The 19,659-nt window shown below is 41.2% G+C and overlaps 1 protein-coding gene across 1 annotated transcript in view; it reads right to left on the bottom strand.

Moving 5' to 3' along the window:
- The window catches only part of MYLK3 (myosin light chain kinase 3), a 40,396-nt gene extending 25,447 nt beyond the window's left edge, over positions 1-14,949 (bottom strand). The window contains exon 1 of the mRNA XM_070761640.1: positions 14,557-14,949. Within this exon, the coding sequence (XP_070617741.1) occupies positions 14,557-14,601 (45 nt within the window). The 5' untranslated portion in view covers positions 14,602-14,949. The remainder of the gene's footprint in view (positions 1-14,556) is intronic.
- Positions 14,950-19,659: the final 4,710 nt, after the last annotated feature.

Raw genomic sequence — 19,659 nt, 5'->3', positions numbered from 1 at the left:
GGGGAAAAGAATCCCACAAGGTCAATTATACCCACTCCTTGCAAAAATAAAAAGACATTTATGGCGGTGTCAACGTGGACAACACAGGAAGTCAAAGAAAGTGGAAGTTATCGTATCCCACTATTTCCAAGTTACTGTTTCTTCTTAACAGTTTGCAGACATAGGTGAGAGGTCGATGATTGAGCAGGTAGGTTGAATGATAGCAATCAAGAGGTGCTGGACACCTTGGACAATGTGAAAGTGAAAGAATGAACAGTCCATTATCTCTAGTTGCTTCCATTCGTCACCCTTGCTCACTTAGGATAATCTGTTCCAGACACACCAATCAATGGTTCCAATAAGGACTTTATTTTATTTTATTTATTTATTTTATTTTGTCAAGTGTGTATTGGTAGTATACAAAGATATAACTTTGTGTTTGCCCTAGAACAAGGACAGAAGCACCAGCCTGAAGATGACGAGTGGGACCTCGTCGAAACGTTGCCAGAAATTTCTAAATCCTACACGGGAAAAAACCCGAATAGACCAAGACCGTCAGCTAAAGGGATTGGATACTGTAGCCTAGAGGATAATTCTCTGCCTTATAAGGCAAAGGTTGCAGGTTCAAGTCCCAGTGGGTATGGCTAGTTGATGAGGCTGAAATAAAGCCGAAATAGATCTATCCTAGTCTCCCTTAATTTTCAAATTCAGCAAAAAAAAAAAACCCATGTGACACATACAGATAGAATTGTCAGCTATCAATAAAATTAACTGCCTTGGAAATGGCCCTGGGTTGGGCCGAGAGGCAAATAAGGAGCTGTGGTGTTCCTTCAATACACCAGGGTGATTCGACACAAAAATATGTAACCCTTCCCTGGTGCAGAGCTGAAGGGATTGGATACTGTAGCCTAGAGGACAATTCTCTGCCTTACAAGGCAAAGGTTGCAGGTTCAAGTCCCAGTGGGTATGGCTAGCTGATGAGGCCAAAATAAGGCCGAAATAGATCTATCCTAGTCTCCCTTAATTTTCAAATTCAGCAAAAAAACATCTGACATATGTTGGTATATTCGGGTTTCTTCCCGTGTAGGATTCAGAAATTTCTGGTGATGTTTCGACGAGGTCCCACTTGTCATCTTCAGGCTGGTGCTTCTGTTCTTGTTCTAGGGCGAACACAGCGAGACCTGAGCTGCCTTCCTTCTATAAATACTGGTGGATGGGTGTGGTTTGATGGCTCAGCAATTGACTCACTAGGAAGTTTCTACACAGCAGGCAATTGCATACAACCACATACCATACATAAATAATATAAACCCAGGGGCTCAATTTCCCCCTGCCTGATGACATAGGTGGGTCTTGAGTAGTTTACGAAAGGCAAGGAGGGTGGGGGTGGTTCCGATCTCCAGGGGGAGTTGATTCCAAAGAGCCGGGGCTGCCACAGAGAAGGCTCTTCCCCTGGGGCCCACCAGACGACATTGTTTAGTCGACGAGACCCGGAGAAGGGCAACTCTGTGGGACCTAATTGGTCTCTGGGATTGGTGCGGCAGAAGACAGTTCCAAAGGTATTCTGGTCCGATGCCATGTAGGGCTTTATAGGTCATTTATAGTGTACGCATCTCCATTTTTTCTAATGGATTGCCGATCCCATCGATACCAAGTGCAGCCCATCACTGGAAACATCCTATCCTTGTGTTGATTATTATTATTATTATTATTATTATTATTATTATTATTATTATTATTATTAATTAGATTTGTATGCCGCCCCACTCCGAAGACTCAGGACGGCTCACAACAGTAATAAAAAACAGGATAATAATGAAACAAATCTAATAATCAAATTATATAAAAAACCCCAACAATTAAAAACCATACAGCACATACATACCAAACATAAAATATAAGAAAGCCTGGGGGAGATGTCTTAGTTCCCCCATGCCTGGCGATATAGGTGGGTCTTGAGTAACTTGCGAAAGACAAGGAGGGTGGGGGCAGTTCTAATCTCCGGGGGAGTTGATTCCAGAGGGCCAGGGCCCCCACAGAGAAGGCTCTTCCCCTGGGGCCCGCCAAACAACATTGTTTGGTCAACGGGACCCAGAGAAGGCCAACTCTGTGGGACCTTATCGGCCGCTGGGATTCGTGCGGTAGAAGGCGGTTCTGGAGGTATTCTGGTCCAATGCCATGAAGGGCTTTAAAGATCATTACCAACACTTTGAATTGTGACTGGAAACCAATCGGCAGCCAGTGCAAGCCATGGAGTGTTGTAGAAACGTGGGCAAATCTAGGAAGCCCCACGATAGCTCTCGCGGCCGCATTCTGCACGATCTGAAGTTTCCGAACACTTTTCAGAGGTAGCCCCATGTAGAGAACGTTGCAGTAATCGAACCTCAAGGTGATAAGGGCATGAGCGACTGTGAGCAATGACTCCCTGTACCAATAGCTTTTCCTGGGGAATCACCTTGCTAAGAATCCAGCTACTGGTCTATGGGACCCCACGGCTGGGTACTTCATGAGTTTAGTTTGCTCGCTCCTCTTACTTACCACTCCTGCTACTATGAGTTGGACTCTGATGCTTACAAATCCATCAATTCCATTGCTAATTGTAGCATTCCCTCCAAACCCCTCTATTCAACCATTCCACCAGCTATCTCAAAATAAGATGATTACCGGTAAACTCTTAGAAAAAATACAGGACACCCTGTTTTTGACATTTATTTGATGTTTATTTACTCCGCTGGCCCCTCTTGAGTAAGAATAATAATAATAATAATAATAATAATAATAATAATAATAATAATAATAATTTATTGGATTTGTATGCCGCCCCTTTCCGCAGACTCGGGGCGGCTAACAACAATAATAAACACAACATGTACAATCCAATAATAAGAAACAACTAAAAACCCCTATTATAAAACCAAACATACACACAAACATACCATGCATAACTTGTAATGGCCTAGGGGGAAGGAATATCTCAACTCCCCCATGCCTGGCGGTATAAATGAGTCTTGAGTAGTTTACGAAAGACAGGGAGGGTGGGGGCAGTTCTAATCTCCCGGGGGAGTTGGTTCCAGAGGGCCGGGGCCGCCACAGAGAAGGGATATTCTCAGGAGGCTCGGTGTTGTTTATGCCTTCGAATTTGATATCTTTGCTTATTTGGCTCCAGCTTATCTGCGAGGCTTTTCTGAGTGATGAGAGTTCTATCGCACCCTGTGGCAGAAGCAGAAATAACTCATGGAGACCTTTCTGAAGCTTTTCTCCATCAACTGATAAAAAGCCCACATTCAAAACAAGGCCCCTCCTGGCCAACCCCAGATCAGTGAGTGCGCTGGTTTAACTTCACGTAGATTTTTTCTCTCTCTCTTTTTCAAAAAAGCAAACAAGCGAATGCAAAAATAATGCTCTGGTTGGATGCTGTTTGTCCGAGGAATCTACACCTCCATTATTATTATTATTATTATTATTATTATTATTATTATTATTATTATTATTATTATTATTATGTCAATACCACTCAGCAAACGAGATCACTATGCTGGATTTCGTATTTCATCACCAGTCGGGCGCTTCCCAAGCACCTAGGACTGCGTGATGTAGCGGCGAATTATGTTTGCCGATCCCAGTAAAGTGGCCTTTTGCAATTGACAGATGGAGATTTTGTCAATTCCGATGGTTTTTAAATGTCCGCTGAGATCCTTTGGCACTGCATCCAGCGTGCCAAGTACCACTGGGACCACTTTCACTGGCTTATGCCAGAGTCGTTGCAGCTCGATTTTTAGATCTTCGTATTTCACTAATTTCTCTAGCTGCTTCTCCTCAATTCTGCTGTCTCCTGGGATTGCGATGTCGATGATCCATACTTTCTTTTTCTCCACGATCACAATGTCTGGTGTGTTTTGCTTCAGAATTCGGTCAGTCTGAAGTCGGAAGTCCCACAGTAGTTTTGCTTGCTCATTTTCGACCACTTTTTCGGGTTTATGATCCCACCAGTTCTTTGCCACTGGTAAATGGTAGTTCCAGCACAAGTTCCAGTGGATGTTGATGATGATGATGATGATGATGATGACGACGATTATTATTATTATTATTATTATTATTATTATTATTTATTTATTTATTTATTAGATTTGTATGCCGCCCCTCTCCGTAGACTCGGGGCAGCTCACAAAAGTAATAGTACAATATATAACAAATCTAATAATTAAAAGTCACTAAAACCCCTTTTTAAAAAAGAAACATACACACAAACATACCATGCATAAACTGTATAGGCCCGGGGGAGATGTTTCAATTCCCCCATGCCTGGTGGCAGAGGTGGGTTTTAAGAAGTTTACGAAAGGCAAGGAGGGTGGGGACAGTTCTAATCTCCGGGGAGAGCTGGTTCCAGAGGGTCGGGGCTGCCACAGAGAAGGCTCTTCCCCTGGGTCCCGCCAGCCGACATTGTTTAGTCGACTGGACCTGGAGAAGGCCCACTCTGTGGGACCTAATCGGTCACTGGGACAAGATTCCGGTTCTGCGCATGTGGAAACAAAATCTTGTGTGAGGACAAGCACACGAGTGAGATTTTGGGGATTTTTTAACCGATATGTTTGCTTCCGTGCACTCTAGTGCACTTATGCACACCCCTTACTGACCTCTTAGGAATCTGGAGAGGTCAACCGTAGATAATCTAAGGGTAAAGTGTTGGGGGTTTGGGGATGACACTATGGAGTCCGATAATGAGTTCCAAGCTTCGACAACTCGGTTACTGAAGTCGTGTTTTTTACAGTCAAGTTTGGAGCGGTGAATATTAAGTTTAAATCTGTCGTGTGCTCTTGTGTTGTTGTGGTTGAAGCTGAAGTAGTCGCCAACAGGCAGGACGTTGCAGCATATGATCTTGTGGGCAATACTTAGATCATGTTTAAGGCGTCTTAGCTCTAAGCTTTCTAGGCCCAGGATTGAAAGTCTAATCTCGTACGAGTGGAGGAGTGAAGGGCTCTTCTGGTGAAGCATCTTTGGACATTTCCACCAAGTTTGTGTTTTGATTCTTTTTGCTGGAATTAAAGGGCAGTGCTTGGAAATTATACCGGCCTTTGGAATGAAATGGACACACTAGAACCCGCTAAGAGCATGTCATCCATTAGCTGCTATGAAGCCCTCTCTTGTTTCTTATTATCTGTTTTCTTCCTGCATGTATGGGATGATGATGACAAGTTGGCAGTCGGTCTGAAGAGCCCCTCCCGAGCAGCCTTCCTGCCGTCACGAAACCATTTAAAATTCTTCTCTTGAGAGGCTGTTGATAACAAAGCATCTTAAGAATTGGCGGCAGCTGAATAACTGGGATTCGTCTCGAGAAGAAGAAAGTTAGAATTTTGCCCTGGGTTTCCAGGAGGGTGCGAGAAACACAATTTATAAAGTGATCCTTTTCAAAGGAAGGAAGTGCACGGAATGGGGAATTGAAGCAAGGTTAAACTCTCTGACCCCATAAAAACAAGGGGTTATTGTCAAATACATAAGGTACACATGTTGGCCAACAAACGCATACTGTCCATGCTTAAAATTGGCCGGCAGTCGGGATGGTCCAAAAATAGGACGTTAACGCCAGTGATACAAAACATACATCTCTCTCCAGCATGCCTTTCAAAGCAGAAACAACTCAGTCTAAATTCTTTCGGCTGTGCCAAAAGAGTCCTCTGCCCCCCGCCCTTTTTAAAAAAAAAAAAAAAAGACAGATCAAAATTGTTTTTATAATTAAAAGTAAATTCATTACTGTTGGAGGCTATAAACCCTACCCTCACCACCACCAAAGTTCTTCTGTTCAAATTTGCATTTTCTCACCATCTCCCTAAGATGACGCCAAATTTTGCCCAAACTTTTTCTATAGTTACACAAATACCTCCCTGTGGCCAATAAGGGCCCACAGAGTTGGCCTTCTCCAGGTCCCGTCTGCCAAACAATGCCAGTTGGCAGGGCCAGAGGGGGAAGGGCCTTCTCTGTAGTGGCTCCGTTTTCTGGAACCAACTGACTCCAGAGATCCATACTTTCCCCACCCTGCCGGTCTTCCGGAAAGCCATTAAGACCCGGCTTTTCCGGCAAGCCTGGGGGCCATGAATGATTGAGAGTTTGTATGTTTTTTTTTAAGGTTATTAATGTATTTTTATATTGTCTTTTGACTGTCGTCGTTATTGTAATCTATATTTTTACATTGTGATTATTGTAAGCCGTCCAGAATACCTCCCTGTGGCCAATAAGGGCCCACAGAGTTGGCCTTCTCCAGGTCCCATCTGCCAAACAATGCCGGTTGGCAGGGCCATAGGGGGAAGGGCCTTCTCTGTAGTGGCTCCAGCTGCAACCCGCTATTGCTCCAGTCCCACCGGAAGTTGGGAAAGGGACCATTTTTGGCCTCCGCAAAGCATCCAAGATGTGTGAAACGCCGTTTTCAAACTCCCCAGGCTCCTAAAAAGCCTCTGGAGCTTGGGAAAGGACAAAAATGGGCCTATCGGGCCCACCATGCCATTGTGTGCCAAAACCAGGGGAGTGAAGTCACAGGGCGCATTGAATTATGGGTGTGGGCACCCATGTGAGTGACCCTCCCCTGCGCTCCCCCCGTTTTTGGTACGTGATGGCAAAAAAGTTTAACCATCACTGCCCTACACCATTTCTGACAGATCTTAGAAACGTAGAAACATAGGAGATTGATGGCAGAAAAACACCTCCTGGTCCATCTAGTCTGCCCTTATACTATTTCCTGTATTTTATCTTAGGATGGATCGATGTTTATCCCAGGCATGTTTAAATTCAGTTCCTGTGGATTTACCAACCACGTCTGCTGGAACTTTGTCCCAAGCATCTACTACCCTTTCAGTCAAATAATATTTACTCACGTTGCTTCTGATCTTTCCCCCAACTAACCTCAGATTGTGCCCCCTTGTTCTCATGTTCACTTTCCTATTAAAAACACTTCTCTCCTTTATTTAACCCTTGAACATATTTTAACGTTTCGATCATGTCCCCCTTTTCCCTTCTGTCCTCCAGACTATACAGATTGAGTTCATGAAGTCTTTTTTGATACGTTTTATGCTTAAGACCTAAAGACCTAAATCTTTTCTGGAGAGCTTCCAGTGATGAAACTCCCACAACCTCCAAAGGCAACTTCTGTTTCATGGGTTGATTGTTCTCACTGTCAGAAAATACCGCAGCCTATCAAACCAGATGATTGGGTTTTTTAAAATGAATTACAGGTTTTAGAACATAATTTTTGTTAGGTTTTTAATGTAATTTTTGACTTGATGTTTTTAGTATTTAAATGTTAGATTTCTTATATATTTATATACAGCGATCCCTTGTTTTTCACGGGGGATGCATTCCAAGACCACCCATGGAAAATGAAGTAGTATATTTTATGTATGTATGTATGTGTGTGTGTGTGTGTGTGTGTGTTTGTTTGTTTGTTTGTTTGTTTGTTTATTTAATTTTTATGCCGCCCTTCTCCTTAGACACAGGGCGGCTTACAACATATTAACAATAGTACTTTTTAACAGAGCTAGGCTATTGCCCCCACAATCCGGGTCCTCATTTTACCCACCTCGGAAGGATGGAAGGCTGAGTCAACCTTGAGCCGGTGATGAGATTTGAACCGCTGACCTTCAGATCCACAGTCAGCTTCAGTGGCCTGCAGTACAGAACTCTACCTGCTGCGACTACCTATTTGGACTTTTAAAACCCACCCTTTGTATTAAACAGTCATTCTATAATGTTTCTCAGCTGGAACTACATGTGATATCCTACCAGTTTCTTTAATAGAGTACAGTAGTACTGTAGAAGAATTTTATGAATTTTTAATGGATTTAAAATTTTTAATGGATTTAAGCCCCCTTTGAAAACCAGTGCAATAGAGAATCCGCCAAAGATGAACCGTGAAGTAGCGAGGGATTACTGTATACACTGCTCAAAAAATAAAGGGAACACTTAAACAACACAACATAACTCCAAGTAAATCAAACTTCTGTGAAATCAAATTGTCCACTTAGGAAGCAACACTGATTGACCATCAACTTCACCTGCTGTTGTGCACATTCAACTTTGTACACAACGAAGTATTCGATGAGAATATTTCATTCATTCAGATCTAGGTTGTGTTATTTGAGTCTTCCCTTTATTTTTTTTGAGCAGTGTATGTTTCGCAGCACAGCATGTTCGCCCAGGTTCGCCTGGTGCACCAGTTGCGAACCTATTTGGACCGGGACTCACTGCTCACAGTCACTCATGCCCTCATCACCTCGAGGCTCAACTATTGTAACGCTCTCTACATGGGGCTACCTTTGAAAAGTGTTCAGAAACTTCAGATCGTGCAGAATGCAGCTACGAGAGCAATCATGGGCTTTCCCAAATATGCTCATGTTACACCAACACTCCGCAGTCTGCATTGGTTGCCGATCAGTTTCCGGTCACAATTCAAAGTGTTGGTTGTGACCTATAAAGCCCTTCATGGCACCGGCCCAGATTATCTCAGGGACCGCCTTCTGCTGCACGAATCCCAGCGACCAGTTAGGTCCCACAGAGTGGGTCTTCTCCGGGTCCCGTCAGCCAAACAATGCCGCTTGGCGGGACCCAGGGGAAGAGCCTTCTCTGTGGCGGCCCCGGCACTCTGGACCCAACTCCCCCCAGAGATTAGAATTGCCCCCACCCTCCTTGCCTTTTGTAAGCTACTTAAAACCCACCTCTGCTGCCAGGCATGGGGGAATTGAGATACTCTTTCCCCCTAGGCCTTTACAATTTTATGCATGGTATGTCTGTATGTATGTTTGGTTTTTATAATAATGGGTTTTTAATTGTTCTTAGTATTGGATTATTATTGTATGCTGTCTTGTTATTGCTGTTAGCAGCCCCGAGTCTTCAGAGAGGGGCGGCATACAAATCCAATCAATCAATCAATGTTCTAACCACCTAAGTTAAATAGCTGTGATTAGCAACCCCCTTTATCAGCAGTGGTACCTGGTTCTGCCCCAGCTGTTATCTTGGCATAGTTTATCCAGGGTCCCGCATTCCCCCCCCCCAGCCCCTCTTACTTCCCACCTAGCCTCCCGACACAAAACAACATCTTCTTCACCTTAACTCATCCAAATGTTTGTCCTTCAACATCACCTAGCTTGCCCAAGTGGACTTTTAAAGTCAGACCGCTCTGACACCCAGATCTCCCACATTCTAATTTCAGCCTGGCACACTCCTCTGCCAATTCTCTCTCTCTCTCTGACATTTATATTTGACGTCATTCGCATACACAAGAATAATTTATCAGTTGTGGGGGGCAAAAGTTATCAGCAATCTGATCACAACAGCTAACCTGGTAAAAGAAGCAGGTGGAACCTCAGTTTATTCACTGTTCAGTAGGCTGTTGAATTACTTAGGTGCCTCTGCTGATTTATCAGAATTATATTATTATTATTATTATTATTATTATTATTATTATTATTATTATTATTATTATTATTATTATTATTATTATTATTATTATTATGTCAATGCAACACAGCAAACGAGATCACTATGCTGGATTTCGTATTTCATCCCCAACCCAAGCACCTAGGACTGCGTGATGTAGCGGCGAATTATGTTTGCCGATCCCAGTAAAGCGGCCTTTTGCAATTGACAGATGGAGATTTTGTCAATTCCGATGGTTTTCAAATGTCGACTGAGATCCTTTGGCACTGCGCCCAGCGTGCCAAGTACCACTGGGACCACTTTCACTGGCTTATGACAGAGTCGTTGCAGCTCGATTTTTAGGTCTTCGTATTTCACTAATTTCTCTAGCTGCTTCTCCTCAATTCTGCTGTCTCCTGGGATTGTGATGTTGATGATCCATACTTTCTTTTTCTCCACAATCAGGATGTCTGGTGTGTTATGCCTCAGAATTCGGTCAGTCTGAAGTCTGAAGTCCCACAGTCGTTTTGCTTGCTCATTTTCGACCACTTTTTCGGGCTTATGATCCCACCAGTTCTTTGCCACTGGGAAATGGTAGTTCCAGCACAAGTTCCAGTGGATCATCTGTGCCACAGCATCGTGTCTATGCTTGTAGTCAGTCTGTGCGATCTTTTTGCAGCAGCTGAGTATGTGATCGATTGTTTCATCTGTTTCTTTACAGAGTCTGCACTTTGGATCGTCTGTTGATTTTTCAATTCTGGCTTTGATAGCATTTGTTCTAATGGCCTGTTCTTGTGCCGCCAGTATTAGTCCTTCTGTCTCCTTTTTGAGTGTTCCACTTGTAAGCCATGACCAGGTCTTTTCTTTATCCACTTTGCCTTCAATCTTCTATTATTATTATTATTATTATTATTATTATTATTATTATTATTATTATTATTAATTAGATTTGTATGCCGCACTTCTCCGAAGACTCGGGGCGGCTCACAATATCTTTATTTATTAGTAGCATTTATATGCCCCGGCTAACAATAATAGAGTAATATAAAACATAGCTACAATATAAACAAGAGTATATTGCTATACTGCTTTGCTCGCCCTAGCACAAAGCCAAAGACACCCTCCTGAAGATAACGAGTGGGAACTCGTCGAAACGTTGCCAGGAATCTCTGAAACTTACACAGGAAGAAACCCGAATATGCCAAGACCTTCATACCTGTACCCATAAAAATCTACAGAAACAAATATATATATATACTCTCTCTATACTGTATATATAGTCTCCCCGAGTCTTCGGAGAGGGGCGGCATACAAATCTAATAAATTGAATTGAATTGAATAAAGAACATATTTATATCCTCTCTATATATAAAGAATTGTCCTAAAAATGTGAGTTCAAGGTATATTTATAAATACAGAGGCAACAGCCATCGCGATATCTAACTTCAGTGGGGATTTTAGTACTCTGACAAAATTAGTAGAGGACTAATGAAAACTAAATAATTTTAGTAGTTTTAAATAAATTTTAAACGTATACATACACATACATACATATATACAAGCATATTCCCTGTTTCAAGCTTTATCTGGAGAGCTATCTGGAAATATGAACCACGTACATTGATCTATTCTACATGCTAAAATTTCCTTTGCTTTTTAAAAATACCACACTAAGGTCAGTTTGATGTTGACCAGGTAAAACTACAAAGGACTGCGAGACTTTCTGTTTCTTAATATTAACAATTAAAGCATGGAAGGAAAACCAAGGCAGGTAAAATCTTGACACACTCGTGCGCACACCCATCACTCGAGATGATTTCACCCTTCTAATAAAAAGACGATTCGAATGAAAACTTAAATAAATAGAGACATTTCCTTACCGCAAATTTCTTGATGTAATCGGAGACACACGAACCCCCCATGCTCAAATGGAGGGACTTATGCAATGAAGAACTCTGATAAAGGGTGCCCATTTTTTTCTCTTTTTGCTGTCCCCTCGCACCCGTTGGGCAGACCCCCAAGGACGGCCCACCAGCTTTTGACTGAATGGAGGGGAATGGAAGCCTGGCTCGATCTTGTTGGAATGGACAGCCTCCTTTATCTGTTGCTGAACCAGGCATTTCAACCACTTCCTTATCTTGAAGGCCAAGTGATTATCTGTATTCCTACAGCTCACTTCCTGAATTGGCTGATAGGGGCCATGGCACAGAGCACTGGTGCTGACGGGACTAATGAAATCTCTACAGAGACTCCCCATTCTATTGCACGAAAGCCCTTTCATAACCTGCGCACACCAGAGACAATGCCCAGGAGTGTTACTTTCAGGATAAGAGAATTATCCTACCTAAATTAAATTAGAGAGCTTTGCAATGCATCGGGTGTAATTCTCAAAAAAAAAAAAAAAACACTTCAAAAGTAGGGAAGGGCATGAACAAAGCTTATGTTGGCAGCTCCGTAGTGACACCACATCTGCTCCCATAGTCAAAAATGAGCTGCCCACCGAATTAGATTTCAGCTACTTTTCAAATCGAATCCATAACAGTGAACATGCGACCCTATCGAATGCCATCTCAAAGACAAACTTTTCAGATGGCTGAGGAAATAGCAGTTTCAGATTGAGCCTTGTCTGTTTCTCACGAGATATGTGAGAAGAGCCACCTTTCCTGTATACACCATGTAGAGACAATGTACACTGCTCAAAAAAAATAAAGGGACGGCTTAAACAACACAATATAACTCCAAGTAAATCAAACGTCTGTGAAATCAAACTGTCCACTTAGGAAGCAACACTGATTGACAATCAATTTCAAATGCTGTTGTGCACATTCAACTTTGTACAGAACAAAGTATTCACAATGAGAATATTTCATTCATTCAGATCTAGGATATGTTATTTGAGTGTTCCCTTTATTTTTTTGAGCAGTGTATTTCAAGGCTGTACGCAATCTAAGAACAAGCATAAATTGGCGGTAGAACTCACAAGGTACGTGTAGAATACCAAAGGATCAATCTGTGCCATTTCTGAGTAACAGAACTGCAGTGATTCAGTTAACAGCTGTGGCAAGAGAGGTTGTAAAATGGGACAAAATTAACTTAACAAATGTTTCACTAAGTGACAGAAATTTTGGGTTTAATTGTGGTCTACCTGCATTTGCATATTCAAACATTAGCCCAGATTTTACTTTGACTCACTGATACATATATCTTTGCCTAGGGCGATCACTCACATTATCCTTTCATTCAGTGAGATATAGGTTTCCTTACAACAAAGGAAGGAAGGAAGGAAGGAAAAGGAAGGAGAGAGGAGGGAAGGGAAAGGAAGGAGGGAGGGAGGGAAGAACGAAGGGAAAGGAGGGGGGAAGGAAGGAAGGAAGGGGAAGAAGGAAGGAAGGAAGGAAGGAAGGAAGGAAGGAAGGAAGGAAAGAGGCAGAGGGAGAAGGACAATCATGCCTGACAGCAAAGGTCCGTGTTAGGAAATCTGGCAGCTGGTTTGGAACAAACAAGCTCCAACCTTCCTCCCTTAATTAGCAGCTCTAAATACAGATGGGCCGTGTAAAAGGACACTCTGCTACCACAGCGGTTAACATAATACATGAAGATAACTGCATTATCAGTCAGATTTCCTCTGCCTTTGGACTTCTTCTTTTGAATGCTAGTGTTGTTTTTTTTACAAGTTTATTTATGTTTTCAAATACAATAAAAAAGTAGAAATAACTCATTGTACATTGCAGATCACAGCCCATTTCAGTTCTCATATATTACGATTAGATTCCTGTTTAATTACATCATTAAAAGAACAGAAATAAGAAGAAAAGAGTAGAAATAAAGTCCCTTTATCTTATTGAACATTAGGGTTTATAGCTTATGTCTGAAGTTGTCTGAGTAGCTTTGTGTCTTTTGCCCTCTCCTAGTATCATTTTATTCTGGATCCAGCAATGTCATTTATCCCATGGTTTATCTCCTTCATCTGTTTGTATACCTTTGATATCTCTTGACATCTCATCCATCTCCGCGCAGCTAAATTTTTTTTCTATTATTTGTTTTTCTGATGGAGTGTCTTGTCTTTTCCAACTTTGAGCATATTTTATTCTCGCGGCAGTAATTACATGCATTATTATATGAAGAGGGTTTTTGGGGTACTTGTTGTCCCAAATTCCTAATAAAAAAGCCTTTTGGGGTAAATTCTATTTCTACTTGGGTAATTTCTAATAATATAGTGCTCCAATATTGTTTTTGCTTTTTGGCAAGTCCACCACATGTGGTAGAATGTGCCTATTTCTTTTTTTGCATTTCCAGCAATTTGGGTTGTGACGCATCGTATTCAATACATACTTTTTCTTATCTAATTTTCCCGATATTACACTTAGTAAAACACGGTTCAGGTTTAAAATCTACATGCTTCCCCGCCAATCTATTCTCAACCACCTGCCCCAAATTTAGCACCTAGCACCAGTAGGATGCTTGGCTGCATAGCTAGAGGTATAACAAGCAGGAAGAGGGAGATTATGATCCCGCTATATAGAATGCTGGTGAGACCACATTTGGAATACTGTGTTCAGTTCTGGAGACCTCACCTACAAAAAGATATTGACAAAATTGAACGGGTCCAAAGACGGGCTATAAGAATGGTGGAAGGTCTTAAGCATAAAACGTATCAGGAAAGACTTAATGAACTCAATCTGTATAGTCGGGAGGACAGAAGGAAAAGGGGGGACATGATCGAAACATTTAAATATGTTAAAGGGTTAAATAAGGTCCAGGAGAGAAGTGTTTTTAATAGGAAAGTGAACACAAGAACAAGAGGACACAATCTGAAGTTAGTTGGGGGAAAGATCAAAAGCAACATGAGAAAATATTATTTTACTGAAAGAGTAGTAGATCCTTGGAACAAACTTCCAGCAGATGTGGTTGGTAAATCCACAGTAACTGAATTTAAACATGCCTGGATAAACATATATCCATTGTAAGATGAAATACAGGAAATAGTATAAGGGCAGACTAGATGGACCAGGAGGTCTTTTTCTGCCATCAGTCTTCTATGTTTCTATGTTTCTAATACATATTTTTTCTTATCTAATTTTCCCGATATTACACCTAATAAAACACAGTTCAGTTTTAAAATCTACATGCTTCCCCGCCAATCTATTCTCAACCACCTGCCCCAAATTTAGCACCTACCTTTTCATTGATCTTCCAAGTCAACGTAGAATTGGACACTAGCATAAGAGCACAGAGGTGTTACCAGGAAATCGGCGGCGGAAGAGCAGTTCGGCAGCCCGGCTAAATCTGTTCTCCGTTATAAATCGGGAAAGACCATCCACGAAGCTGCCCATTGGATAGAAATAGAATGGAAACGCACGTTTTCCTCTGCGGAAGCATCCCCCAGACAGCCCTCATCTCTCTCTGACAGCAAAAGCCTTGGCACATTTCAAAAGGTGCTTCCCTCCGGATGGATTAGAGGAGAAAGGTCACTCTCTCTACCGGCTTCCCTAAAATAATTGAGATTTTGCGTCCTGCATCTCTGCAAAGAGGCGACCTTTTCAAGGCCAAGAAATGTCCTGCCTTTAAAAAAAAAAAGTCTTCCAAGGGTCTATTTCAAAATCATTTCCCCCTGGGCCATCCTGACCTTGCTAATGACTGCAGATTGTTAGCTGTTTCTATTTAGGAAAGTGGAGAAAGGAAGGGGGGCGGTGGAGGGAGAAAGGAGAATCCGGTGAGGTTCAGACCGGAGTAGAGTGGATTTTTAAAACTCCAACTCAGTGATGGAGAAGAGGGAGATTATGATCCCGCTGTATAGAGCACTTGTGAGACCACATTTGGAGTACTGTGCTCAGTGCTGGAGACCTCGCCTACAAAAAGAGATTGATCAAATTGAACGGGTCCAAAGACGGGCTACAAAAACCGTGGAAGGTCTTAAGCATCAAACTTATCATGGAAGACTTCATGAACTCCATCTGTATAGTCTGGAGCAGGGGTCCCCAAACTTTTTACACAGGGGGCCAGTTCACTGTCCCTCGGACTGTTGGAGGGCCGGACTATTAAAAAAAACTATGAACAAATCCCTATGCACACTGCACATACCTTGTTTTAAAGTAAAAAACAAAATGGGAACATACTATTTAGAGGGGGGAGAAGATCTAAAATTAATATATGTTTATGTTTTGTTTTTAATTTTCTTTTGCTAACATCTTATTGGCTATACAAGGTTTTCTTGGCTTATGAAAAATGTATAAAGAAAGAAGGAAGCACTTTGGCATAATGGTTAATAAGTTAGAAATATAATTGGTGTTGCACTTTTTGAAGGAACATTAAGGAGGGAATTTAATTAAAAGAAAATGAATGTAACTGGATGACAAAATTAGAAAAAAAACCTTTTGCAACTTTTTTGATGATTGATATTAGTTACTAACAAAATACCACATTTTATTCATGGAAAATTAGATGGTACACTGTGTTGTTTGAATGTATGTTGAGAGAAAACTTAAAAAAAATTGCACCCCCCCAAAACAGTCCTTCCTTCCTCTGTCCCTCCATTTCATTCTTCCTTCCTTCCTTCCTTTCTTCCTTCCTTCCTTTCTTGTTCCCTCAATTTCTCCTTCTTTCCTTCCTTCCCTCCCTCCTTCCTCTCCACTTCTCCTTCCCTCCCTCTCTTTCCCTTTTCTTTCTTTCTCTCTCTCTTTTCCCTGTGCTCTTGTCACTCACTGGCGGGCCGGATAAATGGCCTCAGTGGGCCGCATGTGGCCCGCGGGCCGTAGTTTGGGGAAGGGGAAGGGGGAACATGATCGAAACATTTAAATATGCTAAAGGGTTCAATAAGGTTGAGGAGGGAAGTGTTTTTAATAGGAAAGTGAACACAAGAACAAGGGGACACAATCTGAAGTTAGTTGGGGGAAAGATCAGAAGCAAGGCGAGAAAATATTATTTGACTGAAAGAGTAGTAGATGCTTGGAACAAAATTCCAGCAGACGTGATTGGTAAATCCACAGTAACTGAATGCCTGGGATAAACATCTATCCATCCTAAGATAAAATACAGGAAATAGTATAAGGGCAGACTAGATGGACCGTGAGGTCTTTTTCTGCCGTCAATCTTCTGTTCCTATGGGATGGACACTGCACAAGGGACAGCAAGATGGCAGGGCCAGCGTCCCCCAAAAAGGCAGGACTAGTTGGGTTTTGAAGTTATTAACGATAAAGGAGAATTTATTTGTAGCTTAGGGGGAGTCTGGTGATGTTCTGTCAACTGATGATATTACCAAGTTTGGGTAATGAAAGGTCTGAAAAAAAACAACTGAGTTTAGAAAGCACCCAGTGAGTTCAGTTGCGGTTGTAAATCGAGGACTATATGTGTAATGGGATTATTTTTTTCCCATAGGAAAGCAGCGCCACCCAGTGCTGGAAGATGGAAAGGCAAGAAGAGGATAACAACCAGGATAAATATACTACTTGGAATATAGAATAGAATCTATCTCTTCTATTTACTATCAACTATCTATCTATCTAGTCTATCTTATCTACCTGTCATCTATCATCTTCTATCATCTATCGATCTGTCTGTCTTCTATCTAACTGACCTACCTGTCATCTACCATCTATCTATCTATCTATCTATCTATCTATCTATCTATCTATCTATCTATCTATCTATCTATCTAATGTTACCTACCTACCTACCTGTCATCTATCTACCTATCTACCTATCTATCTATCTATCTATCTATCTATCTTAATGAACTCAATCTGTATAGTCTGGAGGACAGAAGGAAAAGGGGGGAAATGATTGAAACATTTAAATATGTTAAAGGGTTAAATAAGGTTCAGGAGGGAAGTGTTTTTAATAGGAAAGTGAACACAAGAACAAGGGGACACAATCTGAAGTTAGTTGGGGGAAAGATCAAAGGCAACATGAGAAAATATTATTTTACTGAAAGAGTAGTAGATCCTTGGAACAAACTTCCAGCAGACGTGATTGGTAAATCCACAGTAACTGAATTTAAACATGCCTGGGATAAACATAGATCCATTGTAAGATAAAATACAGGAAATAGTATAAGGGCAGACTAGATGGACCATGAGGTCTTTTTCTGCCATCAGTCTTCTATGTTTCTATGTATCTATCTAATGTTACCTACTTACCTGTCATCCATCTATCTATCTATCTATCTATCTATCTACCTACCTACCTACCTACCTACCTATCATCTATCATCTTCTATCTACTATCTGTCTATCTAATCGATTTCCCCTTGTGGGAAAATGTATAAAGCCCGAAGTTAAAGAGTATAACCTCAAGTTCTTAAGAACAAAAATGTGCTTAGATAACAAAAATATTCTGAACAAATAGTTCAGAATCGATGGGCTTAAGGGAGGCGGCGTGAAAGTCCTAGAAACAGGTAATAAAAAAATGAAACTATAGCTCGACAGAGGTTTGCTAATATAAACCACGGCCCCAGCTGGGAAGCACATTTAAGACTGATGAGTTAATTTCATCCCTATATGGATTTTTTCCCCTTATTCATTTCCTTATTTGGGGAAAAAATAAGGGCAGCTGCCACGAGAACATATAAAGGCAGCATACAGCTACCAAATAAACATGGCTTTTGTGTGTGTGCCAGTGTACATATATTATGTGTGTCTTGTGTGTAGAGATATTGTTAGAAGAATGTTCTTGCTTTTCTAAGCTCGAGTCACAAAATGAATTACAAACGGCAGCTGCTTGAAGTAGGTTATTCATTTAACACATACAATGATTGAAGGTAGGGGGCTCCAATCTTAGCAACTTTTAAGACTTGCGGATTTCAAATTCACAGCATTTTAAACCTGAACCATTTTTTATTAGGTATAATATCGGGAAAATTAGATCGGAAAGAATATGTATTTAATGTGACATGTCGCAACAGTGGCGAGGATTATATTTGGCGGGACCCAGGAGAACCTTCTCTGTGGCGGCCCCGACCCTCTGGAACCAGCTCCCCCCGGAGATTAGAACTGCCCCCACCCTCCTTGCCTTTCGTAAAGTTCTTAAGACCCATCTCTGCCGTCAGGCATGGGGGAACTGAGACATCTCCCCCGGGCCTATACAGTTTATACATGGTATGTTTGTGTGTATGTTTGCTTTTAATAATGGGGGTTTTAGTGTTTTTTAAATTATTAGATTTGTTCTTACATTGTCTTTGTTATTGTTGTGAGCCGCCCCAAGTCTACGGAGAGGGGCGGCATACAAATCTAATAAATAAATAAATAAATAAATATTTGCACAATGGAAAAATGAAGAAACACTGCAAGATAAAGAGGTAGATGAAGATAACTAGACTCTGCAGAAATGGATGGAGTGACGTTGAAAATTAAACAGAAAGAAGATACAGAATACTATCAAACAGGGAATCTATTTTATCAGTGGTTGGAAAAAAAGGGATGGAGATTAAGAATGTAACCAGTATTGTTAAGCAAATTGAATAGACCAGACAACACGATGTTTATTAAGCACTAAGAAATGTAATTAATTTTTAAAAAATTCAATAAAATGCAAGTGCTAAAGAGACCAACCAACATACAGGATTCTGCTTATATTATTAATGTGATGTTCAAAGGGCCTTTATGGATATGGGGTTCCTGGTTTGAGGGTATAGAAATTACATGACAGAAATGGGATTAAAGAATCTTGTTTTTTCCTATATGTGCTTTATTTTGATACTAGATACTTAGCATTGGCTAGCAATATAACAGCTAAACAGCGCAGAAGAATGAACAAGGAGCTTTTGTGAAATCCAAAATATAACCTTGCAACGTTTGCCCCTCAAGGGCAGAAGTATTTGGTGATTAAATAGTTACAGGCAGTTTGGAAAGAAATTCTCGGAAAGTTGCCAAGTTTGGGGGGGGCCTGGCCTACAATCATTAGGGGTTTATCAGGAGAGGCATATATAATAGAAACAAACATAGAAGCATAGAAGATTGACGGCAGAAAAAGACCTCCTGGTCCATCTCGTCTGCCCTTATACTATTTCCTGTATTTTATCTTAGGACGGATATATGTTTATCCCAGGCAAGTTTAAATTCAGTGATTGTGGATTTACCAACCATGTCTGCTGGAAGCTTGTTCCAAGTATCTACTACTCTTTCAGTCAAATAATATTTTCTCACCTTGCTTCTGATCTTTCCCCCAACTAACCTCAGATTGAGTCCCCTTGTTCTTGTGTTCACTTTTCTATTAAAAACACTTCCCTCCTGGACCGTGTTCCCTCAAAAAAATTTTTTTTTGGGGGGGCGGAAAAGTATAGTGTCT

The sequence above is a fragment of the Erythrolamprus reginae genome, chromosome 9 (genome assembly GCF_031021105.1).
Source record: "Erythrolamprus reginae isolate rEryReg1 chromosome 9, rEryReg1.hap1, whole genome shotgun sequence".
Classification (NCBI taxonomy): Eukaryota; Metazoa; Chordata; class Lepidosauria; order Squamata; family Dipsadidae; genus Erythrolamprus; species Erythrolamprus reginae.
This window is presented reverse-complemented; position numbering and strand designations above follow the sequence as displayed.